This window comes from Alligator mississippiensis, chromosome 1 (genome assembly GCF_030867095.1).
Source record: "Alligator mississippiensis isolate rAllMis1 chromosome 1, rAllMis1, whole genome shotgun sequence".
In the NCBI taxonomy this organism is placed as follows: Eukaryota; Metazoa; Chordata; order Crocodylia; family Alligatoridae; genus Alligator; species Alligator mississippiensis.
Genome location: NC_081824.1, coordinates 344,448,748 through 344,471,033, shown reverse-complemented (window position 1 = coordinate 344,471,033; position 22,286 = coordinate 344,448,748). Strand labels below are relative to the sequence as shown.

General features: G+C 44.7%; 1 protein-coding gene across 3 annotated transcripts in view; it reads right to left on the bottom strand.

The window, feature by feature from the left end:
• The window catches only part of NPAS2 (neuronal PAS domain protein 2), a 165,877-nt gene extending 144,989 nt beyond the window's left edge, over window positions 1-20,888 (bottom strand). Inside the window, exon 1 of one of the 3 annotated variants that reach the window (XM_059721007.1) lies at window positions 20,202-20,888. In XM_059721007.1, coding sequence (XP_059576990.1) covers window positions 20,202-20,437 — 236 coding nt within the window. In that variant the 5' untranslated portion in view covers window positions 20,438-20,888. The remainder of the gene's footprint in view (window positions 1-20,201) is intronic. The other 2 variants (XM_059721006.1, XM_014600315.3) reach the window with 2 other exon arrangements.
• Window positions 20,889-22,286: the final 1,398 nt, after the last annotated feature.

The following is a 22,286-nucleotide window of genomic DNA, read 5'->3' as shown; positions in this document are numbered from 1 at the left end:
GAGTTTCCCAGTATGGTTGCACCAGCAGCACTGCGTCAGCAAAGTGCAGGCAAGCCTAAATTTAACAAAAGTGATTATTCTGAAGAATCATTTCTAAACTAGCTCCTCAGACTCCTGGACGTACCTTTCTCTCTCTCTACTCCTTTCAAAACATTCATCTTGTTTCACTAGCATCCAAAAGGAGCTCAGGTCCAAGAAAGAGGTGAAAAGATCATTCTGGCACTAGAATCAATGCAGATCCTGCAGATGGAACTATGGAGACTACATTTTTTCCAGAAAAAACTACTACAAAAACAGTAAAAAAATCTAGCTATTTGTGATGTCTGTCTGACATGGACGAATACTATATGTACTTTGCAAAAATCTTTCACAGTTAATGTAATACAGTATAATTCTCCAAGGACTTAGCACATAACATCAACATTTATTTGGCTTTCTAAGAATAACTGAAAAATTAACACACAAGTCACATGAAATATAATGCAAAAGAAACTCAGAAAATAGTCTTCTAATTTTTTCTATTATTTGAAAAAGAAAATATTAAAAACTTATGAAGCTGAATAAACTAATTAACTCTAATTATAATCCTGTCAGTTCAGTCACATTATATACAGTATATGGAAAAATTAAAGGAGAAGAGGCATAAAAGACCACATGAATAAAGTAAGTTGAAAGTTTAGGCCAGCTAGTACCCTCAGGGCCATATCTAGATGAAAAGGTAGCTGCCAAAATTTCTTGCTCACAGAAGCACCATGTCCATCTTCACTATACTCATTTTATTACTTGCCACATCGCACATAATCAAGGAGTTACAACTGCTTTCTTCCCATCCTACTCAACTCTATCTAACAATCGGACTTGGGAATCTAGCCATAATTCAAGGCAGTCCTTAACCATGTCTACCCTCTTTTATGAAAGCACTGGATTAATTTCAAACCTATGCTTGACTTGAAGTATGGACCTAATAGTTTTCCTGAACAGAGTGGCGTTCCTAAATCTGAGATGCCCTGAGCATGCTGAGCACATTCCATGATGTTCTTTCCTAGGGAAACTAAATTATAGAAAATGTAGTGTTCCCCAAAGACAAGATGTCTCCCTCAAGTCAGCTTTTTTTCCTGGTCCCATCAGTTAGATCCAGGAAAGAAAAAATTACTTCCTGGTCCCAGCTAATAACTGGAAAAAGCCCTGAAACATGGGGTTACCAGACACTTTCCCCCACTTCTGCCCATTACATGAGAGCTTTCTTTATACCCCAACCCATGGATCACAAGCACAACTCCAGAGATCACACATGCCTGAACTCCTTGTCTTAGGGTACCATCTCTTCCCTAAATTTAACCAATTCAATCATGAAGTAGTTCTTTGCCCACTCCACCCACAACCCTGCTTACTCCAAAACAAGAGGCCAGGTGGGGAGGTCTAGAAAAGTTCTAGAGGCTTTCTCTTCCTCCATTTGAAGATAACTTGCAGGGAACCTAGGATCATTCCTTACTACTTACTTGAAAATCACTGGACTGAGAGGCAGGACATTTATTCACATGAGCCATGAGCTTTTCTCCCGACAAACTGCACCCCAAATCCAGTGTGCAAAGAAGGTTTTCAGGTAAACTACAGCAGGCTGACCTTTCCTCATATTTGCTTGGTCACTGAGGAACCAAGCAGAATTGTTTGTTGTCTGTGACTAAAGAAACTAAGGCTACTTTTGTTGAGCAGAACCGTAGTAATTGTTTTTGGGAGATGAAGCCATTTAATGTGAATTAAAAGGATGAATAACAAATGGTGTACATTTTATGCTACTTTTTCCAGTACACAGACTATTATAGTGTTAGGGCATAATCACTCTTTTAGTCAAATCATCTTGGTATATATCTACTGTGTGAAGAAATGCAGCTGTCAGTACCAAAAAGTATGATTTTAAAGAGGCATTTATATTTTAAATGTTTTTCTATTCATTTAGCTTGAAAATCAGTTTTCTTTCTCTGTCAGTCAAGTCCCTACTAGTCTCAGTGTTTCAAATACAGTTTGAAATAAGCAAGATTTTGTGGCAAGGGAGCGGTGACAATGTTAACTGCCTCAGCTGTGGGGCTGGATAGATTGGGCATTGCTGTTATAGATCATGCAAATTAAATATGAAAGTCTAAATAATAAAAACTTAAACAAAACCTTAGATTCATTGAAAAAGAACCAATTTTTAAATAAAAACTGACAAGACTATCTTAATCAAACTTTAAATGTAATTGAGAATAATAAATCTATTGTTCAAAAGCAACTGGCAGTATTTCTTGGAAAAAGAAAAGTGTTTGAGATTTAACTACAAATGACATGACAAAAGGATTTATGCATTTTAGGTATTAGCATCACAACATTAACACAATCCTACAGTTTCTGATTAATTTTAGGTTTGCATGAGTAACAGGAAATACTGAACAGTGATCCAAGCAAACATATATTTTCTAAGTTGTATTACACATTTTCACCCTTTAAATATGCAAGGCCCCAGAAAGTGACTTTTAATCATTAAAATAAATGAAAAGCTGCTTGTGTATTTCAGGATGGACTATACACATTTAATGTTATGCCGTCTAGTTTTACAAATGTATCTGGAGTCACCCAAAAAATTTTAGTAGTATCTCGGTACATATTATTTAGAATACTTTGTTATTTATTGGAAAGGCATAGTACTAATACCACCTATTTCACAAGTACGCTCTAAGTCTTCTGCAAAAGAAATGTTATTGATTTGGAAACTTCAAACTTCACTCATTGAAGGCAAAGGGTGTCAACAGGCACCATGGTGATCCCAAACAGTATGAATGAGCTGTGCAGGCAGCAGCTGCCAATATTCCAGGCTATGAGCTAGAATAACATTTACAAAAACACTTTTTTCCAGCTCTTTTCCCTATCATAGGACAGAAAAATGGACTGAAATCCCCTCTTAGTACCTCATACAATGCTGAAGTCTTGGGCTCAGCACAGAGGTGTGAATTTTGGCCATTAAAAGATTAAGGATCAGCAAACTGTAGCCTTTTCCTATTTACAGACTAATTGATGCAGAGTTAAATGATTTTTCTAATGCCATAAAACAATGACACAGCTGGAAAGAAACCCAGCATGGGTTTTTATGTTTATTATACACCCTTTATATGTTTAGGCACACCTTTTATACAGACTTTACAATTCCAGAAAATGTTTCATTTTTTTCTGAATGAAACACTGTAAAATATTCATGTTATCATTTCCAAAATCCAGTCTACTATTTCACTTGCTAGTGAATGATTCAGAGGAGTATTTAAGAGCCTACTGAACATGGGACTATACAGAACATATTTCTTCAAACAGCTAGTGGAAGTTTCCCAATCCCAGGCCCTGGTTCTCATGGGGGACTTCAGCCACCCTGACATCTGCTGGGAGGGCAATACAGCACTGCACAGGCAATCCAAAAAGTTTTTAGAGAGTGTTGGGGACAACTTCCTGGTGCACGTGCTGGAGCAGGCAACTAGCGGCCATGCTCTTCTTGACCTGCTGCTCACAAACAGGGAAGAATTGGTGGGGAATGTAGAAGTGGATGGCAACTTGGGCAGCAGCAACGGCAAGATGACTGAGTTCAGGATCCTGAGGAAAGGAAGGATGGAGAGCAGAAGGATCCTGGACATCAGAAAAGCAGACTTTGACTTGCTAAGGGAACTCCTGGGCAGGATCCCCTGGGAAACCAGTCTTGAGGGGGAGAGGAGTCCAGGAGATCTGGCTGTAGCGTAAGGAAGCCTTATTAAGAGTGCAGGAACAAACCATCCCGAAGTTCAAGAAGACTGGGAACTATGGCAAAAAAACAGCTTGGCTTAGCAGGGAACTCTTCAGTAAACTAAATCACAAAAAGGAAGCTTATAAGAAGTTGAAACTTGGACAAACAACTAGGAAGGAATATAAGAGTATTGCTTGGGCATTCAGGGATGAAGTCGGGAAGGCTGAAGTGCAATTGGAGTTGCAGCTAGCAAGGGACATGAAGGGTAACAGGAAGGGTTTCTACAAGTACATCAGTAGCAAGAAGAGAATCAGAGAAAGTCTGGGTCCCTTATGAATGGGGGAGGCAACTTAGTGACAGAGGATGCAGAAAAGGCTAAAGTGTTCAATGCTTTTTTCACCTCCATCACAGGCAAGGCCAGCTCCCAGACTACTGCACCTGGCAGCACAGTTTGGGGAGGAGGTGAGCAGCCAACTGTAGTGAAAGAACAGTTTAGGGATAATTTAGAAAAGCTGGACATATACAAGTCCATGGATCTGGATGGGATGCACCCCAGGATGCTGAGGGAGTTGGCTGATGAGATTGCAGGGCCACTGACCATCATCTTTGAAAACTCATGGTGATCAGGAGAGGTCCCAGATGATTGGAAAAGGGCAAACACAGTGCCCATTTCTAAGAAAGGGAAAAAGGAGGATCCAGGTGTGGCAGCAAGATGCCCCCACAGGCTCCCGAAGGGGAGAGGGCAGTCACCGTGGGCCCCAAACCCCACAAACAGCACCCCCCACAGGGGGAACTTATCTCCCGGAGCACAGCCAGAGCTGGAGCAGGAACTGCAGCCGTGGCCCCACAAGCTGGTGTTACGCCATCTGTTTAATCAGCTGTTCCCCAGGTGGGGAACAGCTGAGCCAATCGCAGCAGCTGTTCTGGCTGCTGCGGGAAGATTTAAAAGTCCCACCTGAACCCGGGGGCGGGGGAAGCGAGGGAGGCTGACATGGAGCACGCCAGAAGTGTGGAGGCTCCTGCAGCAGGGAGGAGCAGTGCAGCCGGCTCAACGCCGGCAGGCAGAGTAGGGGAGTCGTTTGAGCCCCCTGTAGGAGGCTGGGGAAAGGAGGCAACTCCATACCCCTCTCCTCTCCAAGGGTCTATTTCTTTGAGAGAAAAAAAAAACAGGAGAGAAGAGGCATAAGACCAGAAGCTCCCTACTCAGAGGCGCTGAAGTAGGCGCCAGCCAACGCATGTACAGCTTGCCAGTCTCCATGACAGGAAGGCTACTCGTTGGGGGTGGGGCAGCCTGACAAGCGCCAACAGAACCCACCTGGACGTGAGGTCCCCCTCGAGGCAAGCCCAGGTCGATCAAGCACGACTGAACCACCATTGCTGGCGCCTGCCTGGTTGGCGAGTGGACGGGGTGTAGGGGAGGCGGAGCCCCATGGAATACTGCACCTGAACCGTGAGTACTGCCATCCACTGAACCCACCCTTTATATAATTACACCAAGTCATGGCAGGTGAGTTGAGGGGAGGGGCCCCATGCTGGACGGATAGTGCATCACTCAGGGAACCCCACTTAGGGAACCTTCCATCACACCAGGGAACTACAGACCAGTCAGCCTCACCTCAGTCCCTGGAAGAATCATGGAGCACATCTTCAAGGAATCCATTTGTAAGCACTTGGAGGAGAAGAAGGTGATTAGGAACAGTCAGCATGGATTCACCAATGGCAAGTCATACCTGACCAACCTGACTGTCTTCTATGATGAGGTGACTGGCTCTGTGGATGCGGAGACCAGTGGATGTGGTATACCTTGATTTTAGTAAGGCTTTTGATACAGTCTCCCATCAGGCAAGCTAAGGAAGAACAGGATGAACAAACTGTAAGGTGGACAGAAAACTGGCTCAAAGGGTAGTGATCAATGGCTCGATGTCTAGTTGGCAGCCGATATCAAGTGGTGTGCCCCAGGGGTCTGTCCTGGGACCGGTTTTGTTCAATATCTTCATCAACAACTTGAAAGATGGCACTGAGTGCACCCTCAGCAAGTTTGCAGATGACACCAAACTGGGTAGTAGTAGATATGCTGGAGGGTAGGGCTAGGATTCAGAGTGACCTAGACAAATTGGAGGATTGAGCCAAAAGGAATTTCATGCAGTTCAACAAGGACAAGTGCAAAGTCCTGCACTTCAGATGGAACAATTTCATGCACCGGTACAGACTGGGGGCTAAATGGTTGGGCAGCAGCTCTGCCGAAAAAGACCTGGGAGTTAGAGTGGACAATAAGCTGAATGTGAGCCAGTAGTGTGCCCTGCTGCCAAGAAGGCTAATGGCATACTGGGCTGCACTGGTAGGTATGTTGCCAGCAGGTTAAGGGAAGTGATTATTCCCCTTTATTCAGCACTGGTGAGACCACATCTGGAGTACTGTGTTCAGTTTTGGGCCCCCCACTACAGAAAGGTTGTGGACAAATTGGAGAGAATCCAATGGAGAGCAACGGAAATGGTTAGAGGGCTGGGGGACATGACTTATGAGGAGAGGCTGAGGGAACTGGGCTTATTTAGTCTGGAGAAGAAAAGACTGAGATGGGGATTAAATAGCAGCCTTCAACTATCTGAAGTGGGGTTCAAAAGAGGACAGAGCTAGATTGTTGTCAGTGGTGGCCGATGACAGAACAAGGAACAATTATCTCAAGTTGCAGCAAGAGAAGTTTAGGTTAGATATTTGGAAGAATGTTCTTACTAGGAGGGTAGTAAAGCACTGGAACAGGTTACCCAGAGTGGTTGCAGACTTTCCATCCTTGGAGGTTTTTAAGACCCAGCTAGACAAAGCCTTGGCTGGGATGAGCTAGTTGGGGATGGTCCTGCTTTGGGTAGGAGGTTGGACTGATGACCTCCTGAGGTCTCTTCCAACCCTAATTTTCTGTGATTCTATGATATGGTAAAAATACATCTCCCTCTAACTCATTAATCTATATACCAACTACATAACTATAATTCAGGAAGTTGAATATTATCACCAGTACATTGAAAGTGTTTGAACAAGCTACAAACCATTCCTTGATTAGTTTGCTGTTGCAACAGAGCCAGATTGTAATCATCCACATAAATGTGAACAGTGGAAACAGGAGAGAGGGAGAAGAGGGAAGAAAAGATGAGAAAAGAGACAAGAAAGGATTGTGAAAGGAAAAAAGGGGATAAGTAGCAATCCCCAAAAATTGGGTGAAAGAAAAAAAGAGGCAGAACAAAAGGAAGACTGGAAGAGGAATCAGGCGACAGAATGAAGATGAAGAATGAAGAGCAATATAAGGCAACATAACAGAGATTAACAGAAAAGGGAAGGATAATGAAGAACAAAACAACTGGCTAGAGAGAAACTTTGTTAAACTATAAGAGTACGATTTTCCAAGTACTCAGTATTTCCAATGATATCAACTATTGCCTTCAGATGAAGCAAAGTTAGGTCAATGCTGAATGTTTTTTAAAATCCAGCCTAAGTGTGCATAGTTCCTTTCTCTTCCTTTCCTGAACAGAGCTTTTCAGGGACCACTCCCAATTTCCAAAATGTAAGGGAACAGAATTTGCACTGATTCACACCCTACCCAAACTCACTGGAATACGTCCTAGATCCAGCACAAGTGTTTAAGCATGTACTTAAGACTGATCACATAAGTGTAACAGACTGCCAATGTGGGCTCACCAGATTGGCTTGAGATACTTACCCTGGGCTAGAAACAGCGCCAGTGAACTCTGAGCAACTCAAGGGTGGAGCAGGGGAGCCCTGGCCTGGGGAAAAGGAGAAGCCAATTGAAAGAAGGGGTTTTCAATCCCCTCATTCGCGTGGAAGGGGGATGGCCGGAGTTGGGGGCCCACCACCCTGAGCCCTGGTTAGCCGGTTTGCAAGCCAGGGAGGAGCTGCTGGAGGGGATAAAAGCAGCAGCCGAACTGGTGTGTGGGGGCTGCTCACAGTGACTCTGGGGAACGATGCGGGAGGCCTAAGAAGAGCTGGGGTGAGCTGACCCAGCAGAGGGAGCAGAGAGACCCCTCTGAAGAGCCTCGAAAGCCCTGGGAGAAGAAGACAGCGTCAGTCAGCCGTGCCTCCAGCCCTACAGCAGAGAGGGAGCAGCGGCCAGGGCTTGGGGCAGAGAGCTGGTGCCCCAAGGCCCCACTGCAGTGTGCTGGATGTGCCAGATGTCCCAGAGGCTAGTGGTGGCAGTCGCCCCCCCCACTCCACTGCGGAGAAGAAGCAGCGGCTAAGAGTGCAGGAGGCATCCTTATCCAGAGCAGGGAGCTGGTCTGGTGAGTTGAGGAAACCCCCTTCCCTGGGGAAGTGGGACAGCAGCAGGCAAGGCACTGGGATCCTGAGGAGCAGCAGAGAGCCTGGACGAGGGTCCCCAGGAGCCTGGGGCGCAGGCTGGTGCTCCGAGCAGGATTGGAGAACTGCGAGGCACGTGGAGTGCCCAGCCAGTCATCTGGAGCAGGGGTTTAAAGCAACCAACCCTGGGAGCTGCCTGTGCTGCTGACCCTCTGCCACTGACTGCCCCAGAGGGGATTCAGTCCTGTCCCTTATTCTGCAGCTGATTGTCATTGGATAGAGTCCCTGAGCTTTGTGCTTGGGTCATGCTGATTGCTGCAGGAGCCTACTCTGTTGTTTGTTGCTTGCCTTTTTTGTTGTCACAGAGGGTCACCCTTCAGCCTCTTTGGGGGGTTGGGGTTTGATACAATTTGATTGCTGCAGACCAGAAAAGCTTAACCTGTTGCAGTCTGTTGCTTATGGGGAAGCCTGTTGGAGCTGCAGGGAGTGACCACCTTGCTTCCTTGTGGTAGCACCTCAGCACTGGCTGAGAGCTGCCAGTTATCCTACCTGTGGTTCTTGAGTCAGGGATTGACTAATGCATTCTGATTTGTTTTGTGATTCTGGTTATGCCATTTAAGTTTACTTGTAAATAACCTTTCCTATTATTCTTGTTTTGTAAATAAAGTGTAAATAGTTAAATCAGTTAAGTGTTAGACCTTCTTGGGACCATGGGCGGCTTTGTAGGGAGCAGGGGCCGGCTGGAAAGTAAATTGGTGCTGGCTGGAAGCCCTGCCTCACTCTCACCACACCATCCCTGATATTGGGCAGGGGTGGCAACTATTGGGCCGCCACCTGGGTTACATTTGCCCCCTTCCATGCGAATAAGGGGATTGAAAACCCCTTCTATCAATTGGGTTCTCCTTTTCCACAGGGCAGGGCTCCCCTGCTCCACCCTTGAGGTTGCTCAGAGTTCACCGTCTCTGTTTCTAGCCCAGGGTAAGTATCTCAAACCAATCTGGTGAGCCCACATTGGCAATCTGTTACATAAGCAATTCCACTGACTCCAGCAGGACTTCAAGTTAAGAAGGTGCTTAAATACTTTGCTGGATCAGAGCCCATGTTAGCACAGAATTTGATTCTCTGGGTTGTGTTGTGTTGTGCTTTGGGACAGGAAAGGGTACATTGAGAAAAAAACTTTCCTAAAACTAATCTATTTTTGGTCTTGTCAGGACCAAAGGAACCGATATGCCATGAACTTCAACAGTTGATGTTTCTACTTCCTTGCGCAGATTATTCCCACTCACAGGACATTGAGGCACATAACCCCCATAAAATAATCTAGATTGATAGTTATTTATGGGTGTGAACTTTACTTGAACAATTTTGTAAAGCACAAAAGGGAATCTGTACCATTTTGCTTCAGCAAATGTTTATAACCAACCCAATTAATTCTTCTCTTGCTCTGGGATTTAAAGGTGAAAAGGGCTATAAAGGTATATCACAAGGGCTATAGATTGTTGCTTATTATTCTTAACTTGGAGCCACTGGATCCAGCCTGCAAAGCAGTAGCTTCAACTGTGCTCAGTTGTAGGGGAGTTGCCTGTACCAATCTACAAGTAGGTGGCGTGGAGAAGTGACAGTGGGGAGAAGTATCAGCAGCGGCCAGGTCCTAGCCTCAGATCTGACTTGGGACGTCTTGGGAAAGGTTGCTGACCACTGACCTAAAAAGCTGTGAATAGGAATTTGGAAAAGCTCCAGATCATAGCTATTTATTTGTTTAGCAAAACTCACTTTGACATCAGTGGAAGTATTGCCTTGATAAGGACTGCAGGGTTAGGCACCAAATATTTCTTACACTTGAGTACCAGCAAGGTATTTTATTGTTTAAACAGCTTGTACATTTCTGAAGGAATGTAGAGGAGAGGCCAGATTCTCCTCTGGTGTAATTGTGCTTGTTGAAATCATATGAGCTATGTCATAGAGAATCATATAAAATCATAGAAAAGTAGGGCTGAAAGGGATATCCAGAGGTCCATCTAGTCTAACCCCCTGCCTAAGACAGGATCACCCCTATCCAAACCATCCTATACAAATCTATAATCTAAATTATTTCTAAAACTACCATCAAACCTGACACAAAACAAGACATAACACCCTAACCTGGCACAAGTAAGGCAAGGGAAGCACAGCAGCCAACATCCTGCTTCTATAAAAGGTTGTTAATACATACTCAAGAGATCCTAAGTCAATCAACACCAGGTAAGAAACTGGTCCTTGTGCTTAGGAGAAAAATAAAAGATTAAACTCATTATTACCACCTTAAAGCTAATCAGATTATGGGTTAAGCATTACAGATATTTTTCAAGAAAATTTCCACTGTCTTCAGTGGGAATCAGCAGAATTCAACAGCAGTATACAGAATAATCACAGCGTTTTATTTTTCATTAAAAAAACAACATAATTGTTAAAAAACAACTTGTATGACTCAGCTTTTCTAACTTTATGTTACTCTTCCTGAAATTGTTAAAAATATCAGCATGTTTCAATTGGAAAGAAACTACTGTTTGTAAGATCAACCAGCTGTACATACTACATGACAGAAACACTAGAAACGCTATATATAAATGCAGAATATTAAAAAAAAATCAGTTTTCAGTCCCCTTGAATAGATACCTCTTCTTACCTTTATAATTGAAGTGGAAACAATAATTAAGAATCTAGATGATGGTCTGATGGAATTACAGCAAGACTTGGTAATGCCTTCTGTGTGCCATACAGAAATAGGGAAAGAGGACTTCCCCATAAATCATAAATTAAAGGAGCTGTCATTAGAGGTATAAATGGAACATGGATCTGTAAAATGCAAACCCTCTAATTTAAACTCTTTGAGCATTTGATGGTTTAAGAATCTGGAAAGTGGTAAGGCACATGCTTTGCATACGAGGCATTATGGAGATAACGTATTTGGTCAATATCAGAAAAAAATATATCACTCCCCTGTTTGATAAACTTGCAAATAGTAAACATTATGATAAAATAAGATGCATTATTCATAACATCTTGCAAGAATTACAGTTCTGTATAGTGCAAGAGATACTGTTCAACCCAGTTTAAGGCATACTTGTGAGAACTGTCCCACTTAATAAAATCATAGTGTTGTAAGGCTGGAAGGGACCTTGGGAGGCCATCTAGTCCAATTGCTTTCAATCACCAAGACCACCGTACAACTGAGGTTTGAACATCAGGTCGGCCAATTGTATTAGACATGGGGCGAGCAATTATTTTGGGCAGAGGGCCACTTACTGAGTTTTGGCAAGCCATCAAGGGCTGCATGACAGGCAGCCCAGGGCAGATAAATATTAATTTTCTAAATTTTTTATGGGCCCCATGAGCGGAATAGAATGGCCTGGCGGGCCGCATCCAGCCCCCAGGCTGCATTTTGCCCACCCCTGTATTAGACTAACTCAGACAACCCAGCAATATTTTTACACAGTTTAACTAGAAAATACTTTACAGCTATATCTGCCTGTTGACTCACACCACAATGGAGAGTGCTCCCATCTGAAAGGAAGGCTTGAAGTTAATGTCTTACATGGAACCTCAAAGCGTGACATAAGAGGGTATATGATCATCAGATCACTTAATTTATCACAAAATACTATTAAAATTAATTCAAAATTTGGTAGGATTGACATTTGATTTTCTTGTATATCAGGACTGTCCAACTACTCAGCAGCTACAAGCCACACTGGCAGGGGTCATATACTGCCCAAGCTGCACCAGCATGTGTCACAGGCCCTGGGGACTGTACACTGCACAAGGACACCTCCACTATACCATACATATGAGTACCCTGTTCTCACACTCTGATCCCCAGACCACACACAGTTCATGGTCTCCTCCAACCCCATCAGCTGTGATACATCACACTGCTCTGGAGCAGGGACAGGAAATAGGAGATGGAGGAGGAGGGAGGGAGAGCTTACTGCAGCAGGGGCAATGGGAGCAGTGGTGGCTGGGTGAGAGCCTGGGGTCCATAAATTAACACCTTGCAGGCCACACATGGTCCACAGGATGCCAGTTGGATAGCCCTGTTGTATAATATTCTTTCCAGTGACTGACCCTAACTAGCAAGGTCCAGTTTTTTGTAAGGAAGGAACTTCAAAATATGCAATTTAAATATGTAAATTAGTACATTTTCTTATGAGAGAATAAACCTTAGTGATAGACTTTAAAGAATGGCTGCTGAACTAGAATCTAGAACGCTAAAAAAAGTATTTTGTATGCTTAATTTTCAACTTGCTTGAATAGTGAATGTAGAGCACCCAAGACTGTTGAATCATTGGATTATTATTATTATTGTCGCTGTTGTTATTGTTATTATTATTACTATTGCCCCTTAGGCTGAACTGTTTGAGAAAGAGATGTTGCAGCACGCAATGGAATCAACAGTCAATAAAGTATTTCATTGTAACTGCTGTGGAGAAGGTTAGTGTGCTGCTTACTGAGTAGTGCAAAACCAGCTAAAACAAGAAATACAAATTTCAGAAGTAGTTTTGGAGCCTTTCTTTTTCCTCAAGTGGCCTCTACGTCACTACTCTAACATGGAAAGTACGAAGGCCTCCTGACTTATGGTTTAACAAAGCCCTAACCATATGGATGTATATCTCAGAATGAGCCTTTTACCAGGAAACCAACAGTGATGTCAGCAGACTATAAATAGTGGTAGACTTTTTAAAAATAATATCACTTACAATATAGCAAATATCATAATCGCTTTTATTCTAAAATAGTACCACTTCCCCATCAAGAAGCTGGCAACAATATTAAATCTTCAAATAAAAATGCCAAATTTTGTTCATTACTATAAACACAATCTAGAATTGAAAAAAAAAGCTCTCAAATTAGTAAATAAATGGTTTATCACAAAGTAGTCAACCAAGTATTGTTGTTTTAAACAATGTCTAATTAATTAGTCAGCAATGCTCATTTTTAGTTCTAAGGCATTCAGTAATGAATCTGTATTCAATTAAAAATCAAATCCTAAAGGGTGTGTGTATGTGTGTACACACACACACACACACACACACACACACACGTCCTTGCAGATTTGATTTTTTTCCCCCTCTCTATAACTGTCTGAAAAAGTCCCTCTATTTTGCAAGACTAAAGGTCTGATAACCCAGATAAATTTATATTCTGCAACAGTCATTGTGCCAAACCACTACTGATTTCCCTGGAAGTTAGGTCACAAAGCAGAAAGTGAGATTACCTCTAGTATTATTATTACCAGCACACCACAATCAAAGTATAAGACAAGAGATAACAGATGGATACAGGCAGATGGGGGAGTACAAGGAAACAATAAGGCAGTATTAAGCTAGGTTTGCTGTCAGTGGGATCAATGCACTGACTGCCTAATTGTTGCAAAGTTTTGTAGTTCTGAAAGCACAGAGACTTTTAAGGAGGATAATGAATAACCTCATGGATGTGGGGTGCTCTTCCTAAATGCAGCAGGGCAGAATGGGAGAAAACACTCAAGGTCTGCTGCAGCCCTTTCGGTAAAGAAACATCCTAATGTTAATTTGGCAAAGTGACTTAAAAAGCTTTACCTGTTCTTTTTCTCTGGACAGAATCATCCTTCATAGTTTCTCTCTGAGCTGATATTATATAAAATTATAGTTTACTGATTTAGGCTTTAATCCTGCAACTTCTAACAGGCAAGAAGTCTTGCATGCATTGACTTCCAAAGATGCATATGGCAGCGGCTCGCACCACCCAAAACCAGAGCCTGGCCAGCTGGAGCCCATACTCCAGCTGTCAGCCAGGTTCCAAATGCCCAGATCACCCCAGGAGGCCCCCAGTTATGGCTGCTGGGGCCAGCCCAGGTTCTGGTCCCAGTTTCTCCTACCCAACCCGGGGCAACTTATCATGTGCCAGAGCCCGCATGCATAAGCGTCCCCTGGAGACAAGTAGCAGTGGCACAACTACGTGCTGCTGCTATTTGTCCCCAAGGAAACACACATGCACGCTCATCTGGACATGTCCTTTGAGTCTGTCTGTACCACCTGAGAATCACACTAGGGAGCAGTGCTGTGAAGCATGTTGTGCATGCATCATTCCATGAATCAGATGATGTAAGAAGCATGTTAGTACATCACTGGAGGCATGCTGATAAACTCATTCTCATGGGAGAGTGTAGTGGCACATATGCCATGCCACACTCAGGTGGTTGCATGATATCTCTTTCAGGGGGCTGTATGTGCATACTGTGCTTTACGGCAGTGCTCCCAAGCATGGGCCTCAGGAGGTGTAGACACATTTACATTGGCTTATCAGTACACAAGTGGATCACAGAACAGGATCATGTGGAATGCCAGACAATTACATGATCTCAACAAGACTAACAACTCCCTACGAAACCAGGACGTATGGTCACCCTACATATATATGTACATAGCTTCTGGCTCAATCCGTTTACTTCATTACAGCCACTGAATAAGTAGGATATCCAAAGCACCCTGACAGGCACCAGCTATTAAAGGGACTGGCAGCCAGCAGAAGGCACAGAAACATCTACACTTGCCTTCTGACAGCTGCTGGGAGCCAACAGAAGTTTAAATTTAAATCACTTTCACAACACATCTGTTGCAAATGTACTGTCAGCTTACAACTTCCATAGAACTGCTTGTGTGAGTAAAGTTATGCACAAATATAAGTGTTTGCAGGATCTGACAATAGCCTTAGAAAAAAACTCAACAAGTGTTAAAAGAAGTAGGACAAACAGAAAAACAGAAACAAACTAATGGCAACTGCTGTTTTAGCTCAAATGAAAAGCCCCCTGGAGAATCTGAAACCCAATCACTGCAGCACTGTGAACTTGAAAGTGAAACTAGAAACTAAAATGAAACTAAATCAATTAAATGCTGTATTGCTTAAGACAAACAGAATGAAAAAGTAAATAAAGAAAATAAAGTGACAAACATATTGGATTTTGATTTATTTTTAAGTTTTTGTATCTATGGTAACATCAGTAATTGGACTATTAATATATTATGGAATATTATATATATATTATATACACACACACACACACACACACATACACCATATATATGGTAAAATATAAGCTAAAGACATGCTTGCTCACAACATATGATTGTAATATACATGGTGTCTCTAAATCTTTATAACCTACAAATTCCCACATTTGAAAAAAACTCAGAAGTTGTGAAGCGCAAGGTTAAGGTTCCTGATGCAATCTCAGTTAGGACCCCCTTATACATATGGACTGTAATACAAATGTTAATCACATCATTTTCCCACCAGGCTTTGTAACTAACATTCTTTTAATGCATTTTTATGTAATTTTTAAACTTTTCAAAGAACCTAGTAAAGAATCCATCATGAACTATACTGACCCATTACATGGGTCATTAGTAGGGTGGGGCTCTTTTTATGTCCACAACACAGTTCTCTACCACTTATGCTAACAACGAAACTGGCAGCAGTACAAAATTTTATCTTCTCTATGGAACTACAACTAGGAAACACACACACTGCAAATGGCTTGTTAGGCAGTAATGTTTTAGACTCAGGAACAATGAGTTTGGTTCCAGGTTCTATAGGGGAATGTGCTCTAATAGCTGCAGACCTGGTTGCCCCTGTCCACCACAAGCTTCTTCCTGTCTAGTTCTGCTTCTGTCACCACCTTTGTCCTTGCTACCGTTCATTCTCCTACAGCTCCTGCCCATGTTCCTCAGCCCTTCCAACCCATCTCCCTTCAACAACTCCTGTCCTTCTCCCCCTCCTTCTTTCAATTTCCTATCATCTTCTGTCCATACCAAATCCTTCATCCTCTCCACCCATTACTCCTTGCATTTCCTCCCCCTCTTTTCCTCCACATCTCACCTCGCTGCATTTGCATTAAACTGCTTCCTCTTTCCCTTCCACAATGGCTTCATACCAGCAGACGGGCAGTGAGAGCACACAAAAGACAATCTTCCTACCCTTGGTTCTGGTGCTTGACAAATATCACCACATGAAATATGTTATTTGGTCCAGTCCTGCACACTTGCAGGTGAGCATCTTGACTCTTGTGAAAAAACCCTTCAAGAATCTGTAATATCTCCATGCTTTGCAGCTGGGAAGAACAATTTGGCCTGGGGGTAAGCCTAGTGTTAGGAATGAACTCTGAAGAACATTAGCGCACACTCAATAGAAACTTGTTAGACTCTGCAAGCTAAATTCTCCAAAGATGCCAATGTGCACTGATCAGGCTCCACCCTCTAACAGTTCCTATATATCAGTGCATGTTTTTAGGCTATGTCTACACTGCAAACTCATCACGCCTGACAGAAGAGTGCTCAAACACAGCACCACTGCTTCCAGTCAGCTTCCTAAACCAAAGCAATGTAGCCCAACGCTGCATAATGCTGCTGACAGGCTACTTAGCTGTGCTCAGTGACAACCTCCCGTCTCCCCCACACACACTACAGATGGCAAGCTACATAGAACAAGGTAAAATGTGCGAGAGAGCCCTTTCTGGGCACAGTAAGTTTGCAGTCTGGGCCTTAGTATGCCTGTTTTACAAGCCTTGTGCTGGCAGAAGCTACAGCATCAGAAGCAGCTGCCACAGGGAAGCTGCCAGCAGACATATATATATATATATATATATATATATATATATATAGGGTGATGATATTACTTTAAGGAAATCCAGGACATTGCCCACCCTCTCCCACCAAGTCAGTGGTGCTGCCCGCCTATCTGCCTGGCACACCATGCTGCTCTGCGTACACCCTGCAGACTGCAACACCGGACTGCAACACCGGACTGCAGTCCCGATTCCAGGAATTCTGTTTCAATTTTCACCAACTGGCTGGGGCCTACAAAATCTGGGATTGTCCAGCCAAACCAGGATGTATAGTCACCTACATATATATGTACACAGCTTCTGGCTCAATCTGTTTACTTCATTATAGCTGCTGAACAATTAGGACACCCAGTGCACCCTGGCAGGCACTGGCTGTTAAAGGGACTGTGGCAGCCGACAGAAGGCACAAGCACATCTACACTTGATTTCTGACAGCTGCTGGGAGCCAGCAGAAGTTCACAGAGTTGGTGCAGAAAGAAAGGGCTTTGTCACCCAGATGAGGGGTGAAGGTTGACAGACTTGCAGTTATGCTGGCAGAAATTTTGCTGGCAAAATGATGGCTTGTAGACCAGGCCTTGGTTAACCAGAAAAACAAGTTTCAAATGCGAGCGTTTTCACTAGATCAGTGGACTACTTCATGAAACTGGAACTGCTAATTATTTAATCTCACTTAATAAAGTAAAATTACCACTGGATACAAATTAGCATTTTAAACATGAGTAAAGGAGACACATTTTTCCACTTCAAAGGACATTCTGAGTGAACACTTGTTGAATCCAAAAGCTGAAAGTTCATTTTACATATGTCCATAGCCTTTTTGGCAGTTGGTATCTCATAAAAGACTGAAGTTCCTCTGCCAGTTAAAATATTTACAACTACTAATTATTTTTGAATGGCTGAATGAAAATAAACAATCATTTTGTAAGCAGTTAAGAAGTATCAAGGAAAGTTTTTGGATTAGCATTCTTGTTAATTGCTAAATCAGTCCAATGACTTTACAGGAAATTAACACTAGACAGAGCTCCATGAAAGAAGTTCTATCTTGTTAGTCAGTAATCTACCTAACACTTTTCTGGTCTGCCAACTAAATGAAAACAAGAAGAAAAGAGACAAATGGTTTCTGTGACAGGACAATCTCTGCAAATGACAACCCTGTGGCCCAACTGAAGAATCCTTACTCAAGCAAAACATTAACCTTAGTGGGAGGCTCTGCTTGAATAAGGATTGCAGCTCAGGGCTCATATACCCAGATCATTATTCAACTATGTATAAATAAAGCTGTGACTTAGAATGACAAAACTGTACTAAAAATATGTTTTTTATGAAGTGATGGGACCATCCATGTTTCACGAGCTCACTTCTCATGTTCAAGACTTAACACTCAAAAATCACTACAAAAGGTGACAGTAGCAAAAACCCACATTCTTTCTGAAATGTCCCAGTGACACAGATCATGTAATCTCTGTACGAGGAATGCATTAAAACCAAAACAAATCCTGTCCTGGTGCAAGTAACTCAATGAAACTGGGAATATAAAATGTTCATCCATGCCCGGGATGTCTAGCCAGAAACTGATGGAAGCGTCTGGATTTGCGTAGGAGATTTGCGTGGGCTCTGATCTCTTTGTCTATGTGCATAGCACACATGGACACAGGAGATCAGAGCCCAAGCGCTCTTGCTTTGGGGAGGATCTTGGCTACTTCTGACAGAGACCTAAGGGGGTCGGCTTCACTGTGGTGACATTCATATGTTATCATGCCAATTAAGTACAATCAAGCTGAACTCTGTTTAAGTGTGTATACACTCAGATGTGTATGCAATGTGTGTGTCTACACACACACAGCATATACATGCATACATATATATGCATATACACATATATGTGTATATGTTGTGTGCATGTGTATGTATGCATGTATACGCAACATATACATACATATATATGCATATGTACATGTGTATATGTGTGTGTATAGTATACTTACATACATATATGTATGTGTATATGAAGTATACATGCAATGTGTGTGCACATACAATTTATACATATATACAAGTACACACATGTCCATTTGTATGTAGGCTGTGTATATAAATACACGCATACATACATATATACATATGAATATATACACACACACATATACATATATACAGACAAGGTTCTTTGGGTGAATCTGATATCTTTTATTAGACCAACTTAAATAGTTGGAAAAAATTTTAAGTTGGTTTAATAAAAGATATCAGATTCACCCAAAGAACCTTGTCTGCCTATGTCCTTAGACCAACACAGCTATAACCTACACCCCTGTTGCATATATAGACACATGTACATGTATGCATACATAAATGCATGAATATGTTGTATACATACATGAAGCATGCATGCAATGTATGTGCACACACAACACATACATATATACATACACACACATGCACATACCTACATATATATGCATGTTGTGTGTATTTGCATACTTATGTGTATACAGGTTTCCCTTGCCAACCGCTGGGTTTAGGTTCCTGAAAGTTCCTGTGGTTGGCAAAACCGGAAGGGCTGGGGGAGAAGGGGCTGTGGGTGGGGGGTGAGGGTCACCAGCAAGGCTGTGGGGGTGGAGTGAGAGGCCTGAGCAGGGCCGGAGGGGCCGTGAGGGGGATTTTCTGACTGTACCCCCCCCTTCTCTGAAGCCTGGATACTCAGAACTGTGGTTGGTGAGGGAAACCTGTATATATATATACACATGTACCTGTTGTGTCCATAAAGTATACATGCAGTGTGTGCATGCACAACATACACATTCATAGGTATAGACATATACACACAACATATATCTACATATGTATGTGTGCATATACACATACATGTGTGTGTGTGTGAGTATAGAGAGAGAGGGATCTCTCAGTGTTTCCCAACCAGTGTCCACAGCACAAAAGCGTGCCATCAGAAATGAACAGGTGTGCCATGGAATTTTGCTATGGCAATGAGCTACAATAGATATGAGGATGGGGAATGCCTTAACAGGTGTGCCCTGGCAAATTTTTCATTAATGTAAATGTGCCTTGGGCTGGAAAAGGTTGGGAAACCCTGATATAGATATATGTGTCTATATACACATATCTAAGTGCATGTACACATGTGCACACATACACACATCTAAGTGCATGTACATCTAGATACATGTGCACACACACACGTGCATGTACATGTAGATAGATGTGCATAAATACCCACATAGTGAGTTTAGAAGTATATCTCTGGATAGCTAGAGGTCCGTCCATAGGTATCCGTTGGCTGCACATACATGAAGCAGAGGCTCAGCGTGTGCACGCACTCAGCCCGCAGCGGCGCCCCTCCATCGGATGCCCACTCCCAGAGCCCAGGCAGGCACGCCGGCCCGTGGACGCGCACCCCCGCCGCGGGTGCCCGGCTCCGCAACCCCTCCGCGGGGCGCGCGGGCACACGGGGCGCTCCCGGCACACGTGCGGGCGGGCGTGTCCCCCCCGCCCGCCCCGAGCCCTTACCTGGGCGGCGCGGGGGGCCCCCAGCTGCTGGCGCCGCTGCTGCTGTCCGCGGTGGCGACCTGCGCTCGGGCGCTGCCGCCGCTTCTCCGCTGCCGCCCGGGGCCGCTGCTGCTGCTGCTGCGGCGGCGGCTGGTGCCGCTGCTCCCCTCAGCAGCCGGCGGAGTCTCCTTGGCGGGGGCACCGGCCTTGCTGCCGGGGCTGGCGCTGGCGCTGCTGGCCGCGCTGTCCCTCCTCATGGTGCGAGGCGCCGCCGCATGCCGGGCTCCGGCTTCCCCGCGCGGCACCGGGGGCTCGGGGACGGCGCCGCCGGCTGCGGAGGGGGCGAGCGGCGGGGCGGCAGGAAGGAGCCGGGCTGGTGCATGAAGTTCAATGCGCGGCGCGGGGGGGCTGCTCCGCGGCCCGGGGGGGCGAGCAGGGGGCACCCCCCCCGCATCTCCCCCCTCACACGCGGCCCGGCCCGCGCAGCGCGCCCATGGGCTCCGCGCCCGCCGGCAGCAAGCGGGGGCCTGCGGAGGCGGGAGCCGAGCCGAGCCGAGCCGCGCCGCAAAATGGGTCGGGGCTGCCGAGGGCTCCCTCCCGCCTTCCCGCCCGAGCCAAGGGGTGCTGCCGGGTGGGGATGTGGAGCCGGCAGCCTTCCCTGCCTCGCCTTGCCTCGCCTCGCCTCCCCGCGCACAAGTGCAGGAAATGTTCCACTGACCTACATATTTTTCCAAACATACGTGACCTTTTTTCTCTCTCTCTCTGTGGGAGGAGACAGGCGAGGAGCCAAGAAAAGGAGAAGCTTGGAGAGAGGAAGAAAAACACCCAGGGAAGGGGTTCAGCAAAGCCTTCCAGCCCGTAGGAACTTGGCTCTGTTTGAGGAACCCCGAGGGTGCAGTGTTTCCTCACTATCCCCCCACCCAGCGCCACCAAAGAGGCAGGGTGTGTGGCAAACTGCTCCTGGCATTTGCCCCTGGTTTCTGCTGCACATGGCCTTGCTACATTTGCCCCCCCCCCTTGTAGGCACAAGTTAATAAATAATAGCCCCTTTCACCTGAGGGGACCTCTCCCAACATACCCCACACTGTGAATATTCATTGTGTCGGCTTCACACAGGTTGGCAGGGATGCTAATGTCTTCCCCTCCCGGTTTTGTAGCACACAGCAGTTAAGCAAGGTGTCTGGGGTAAAGCTGGCTAGCGAGCCCACCCTCCCACTCACTCTCAGGGCTTTGAGTTCAGCACAAGTCCCTCGGCCTCAGGGCTTTGGGTTCAGCACAGGTCCCGCACTCTTGGGGCTTTGGGTCCAGCACTGCACCACCGAAAGCGGAAGTGTTTCAGCTGTAGCCCACTAAAACCCAACCAGCTGCCTATCTGCAAGGCTGGATTTGCACTTAAATCCCTCCCTCCTAAAGTGAGGCCAGCCTACCAAAAGGAAGCCTCCCCCCTCCCTAGTTTTCACTAGCTGAAAACTGCCAACCTGTGACTCATAAGTAGCAGAAATATTCTGGTTCCATAGAAGAGGTGGGAATTACCCAGTGGCAGCAGCAGAACAGGCTGCCCCCTCTGGCTTCATTTTTTGTCTCTATCCTGAGGGCTGCTGTCTCTGTCTGTGAGGTCATTTCAGGCTGGCCCCAGGATAACTGTGAGGTGTTCAAAGCATGGATGGTAGGCATGGCCTCTCTAAAGTTCATTGCAACTTTGCAATAGATATCAGTAGGAGCATGATTATAAAATCATAGAAAATGAGGGTTGGAAGGGACCTCAGGAGGTCACCTAGTCCAACCCCCTGTTCAAAGCAGGACCAGCCCCAACTAGATCATCCCAGGTAAATATTTGTCTAGCCGGGGCTTGAAAACCTCCCAGGATGGAAATTCCACCACGTCTCTAGGTAACCTGTGCCAGTGCTTCACCACCCGTCTAGTGAGAAAGTTTTTCCTAATATCCAACCTAAACCTCCTTGCTGAAAGGAGAAAAGTAGAGACCATTGCTCCTTGTTCGGTCATCTGCCACCACTGATCAGTCTAGCTCCATCCTCTTTTGAACCCCCTTCAGGTAGTTAAAAGCTGCTATTAAATCACCCCTCAGCCTTCTCTTCTGCAGACTAG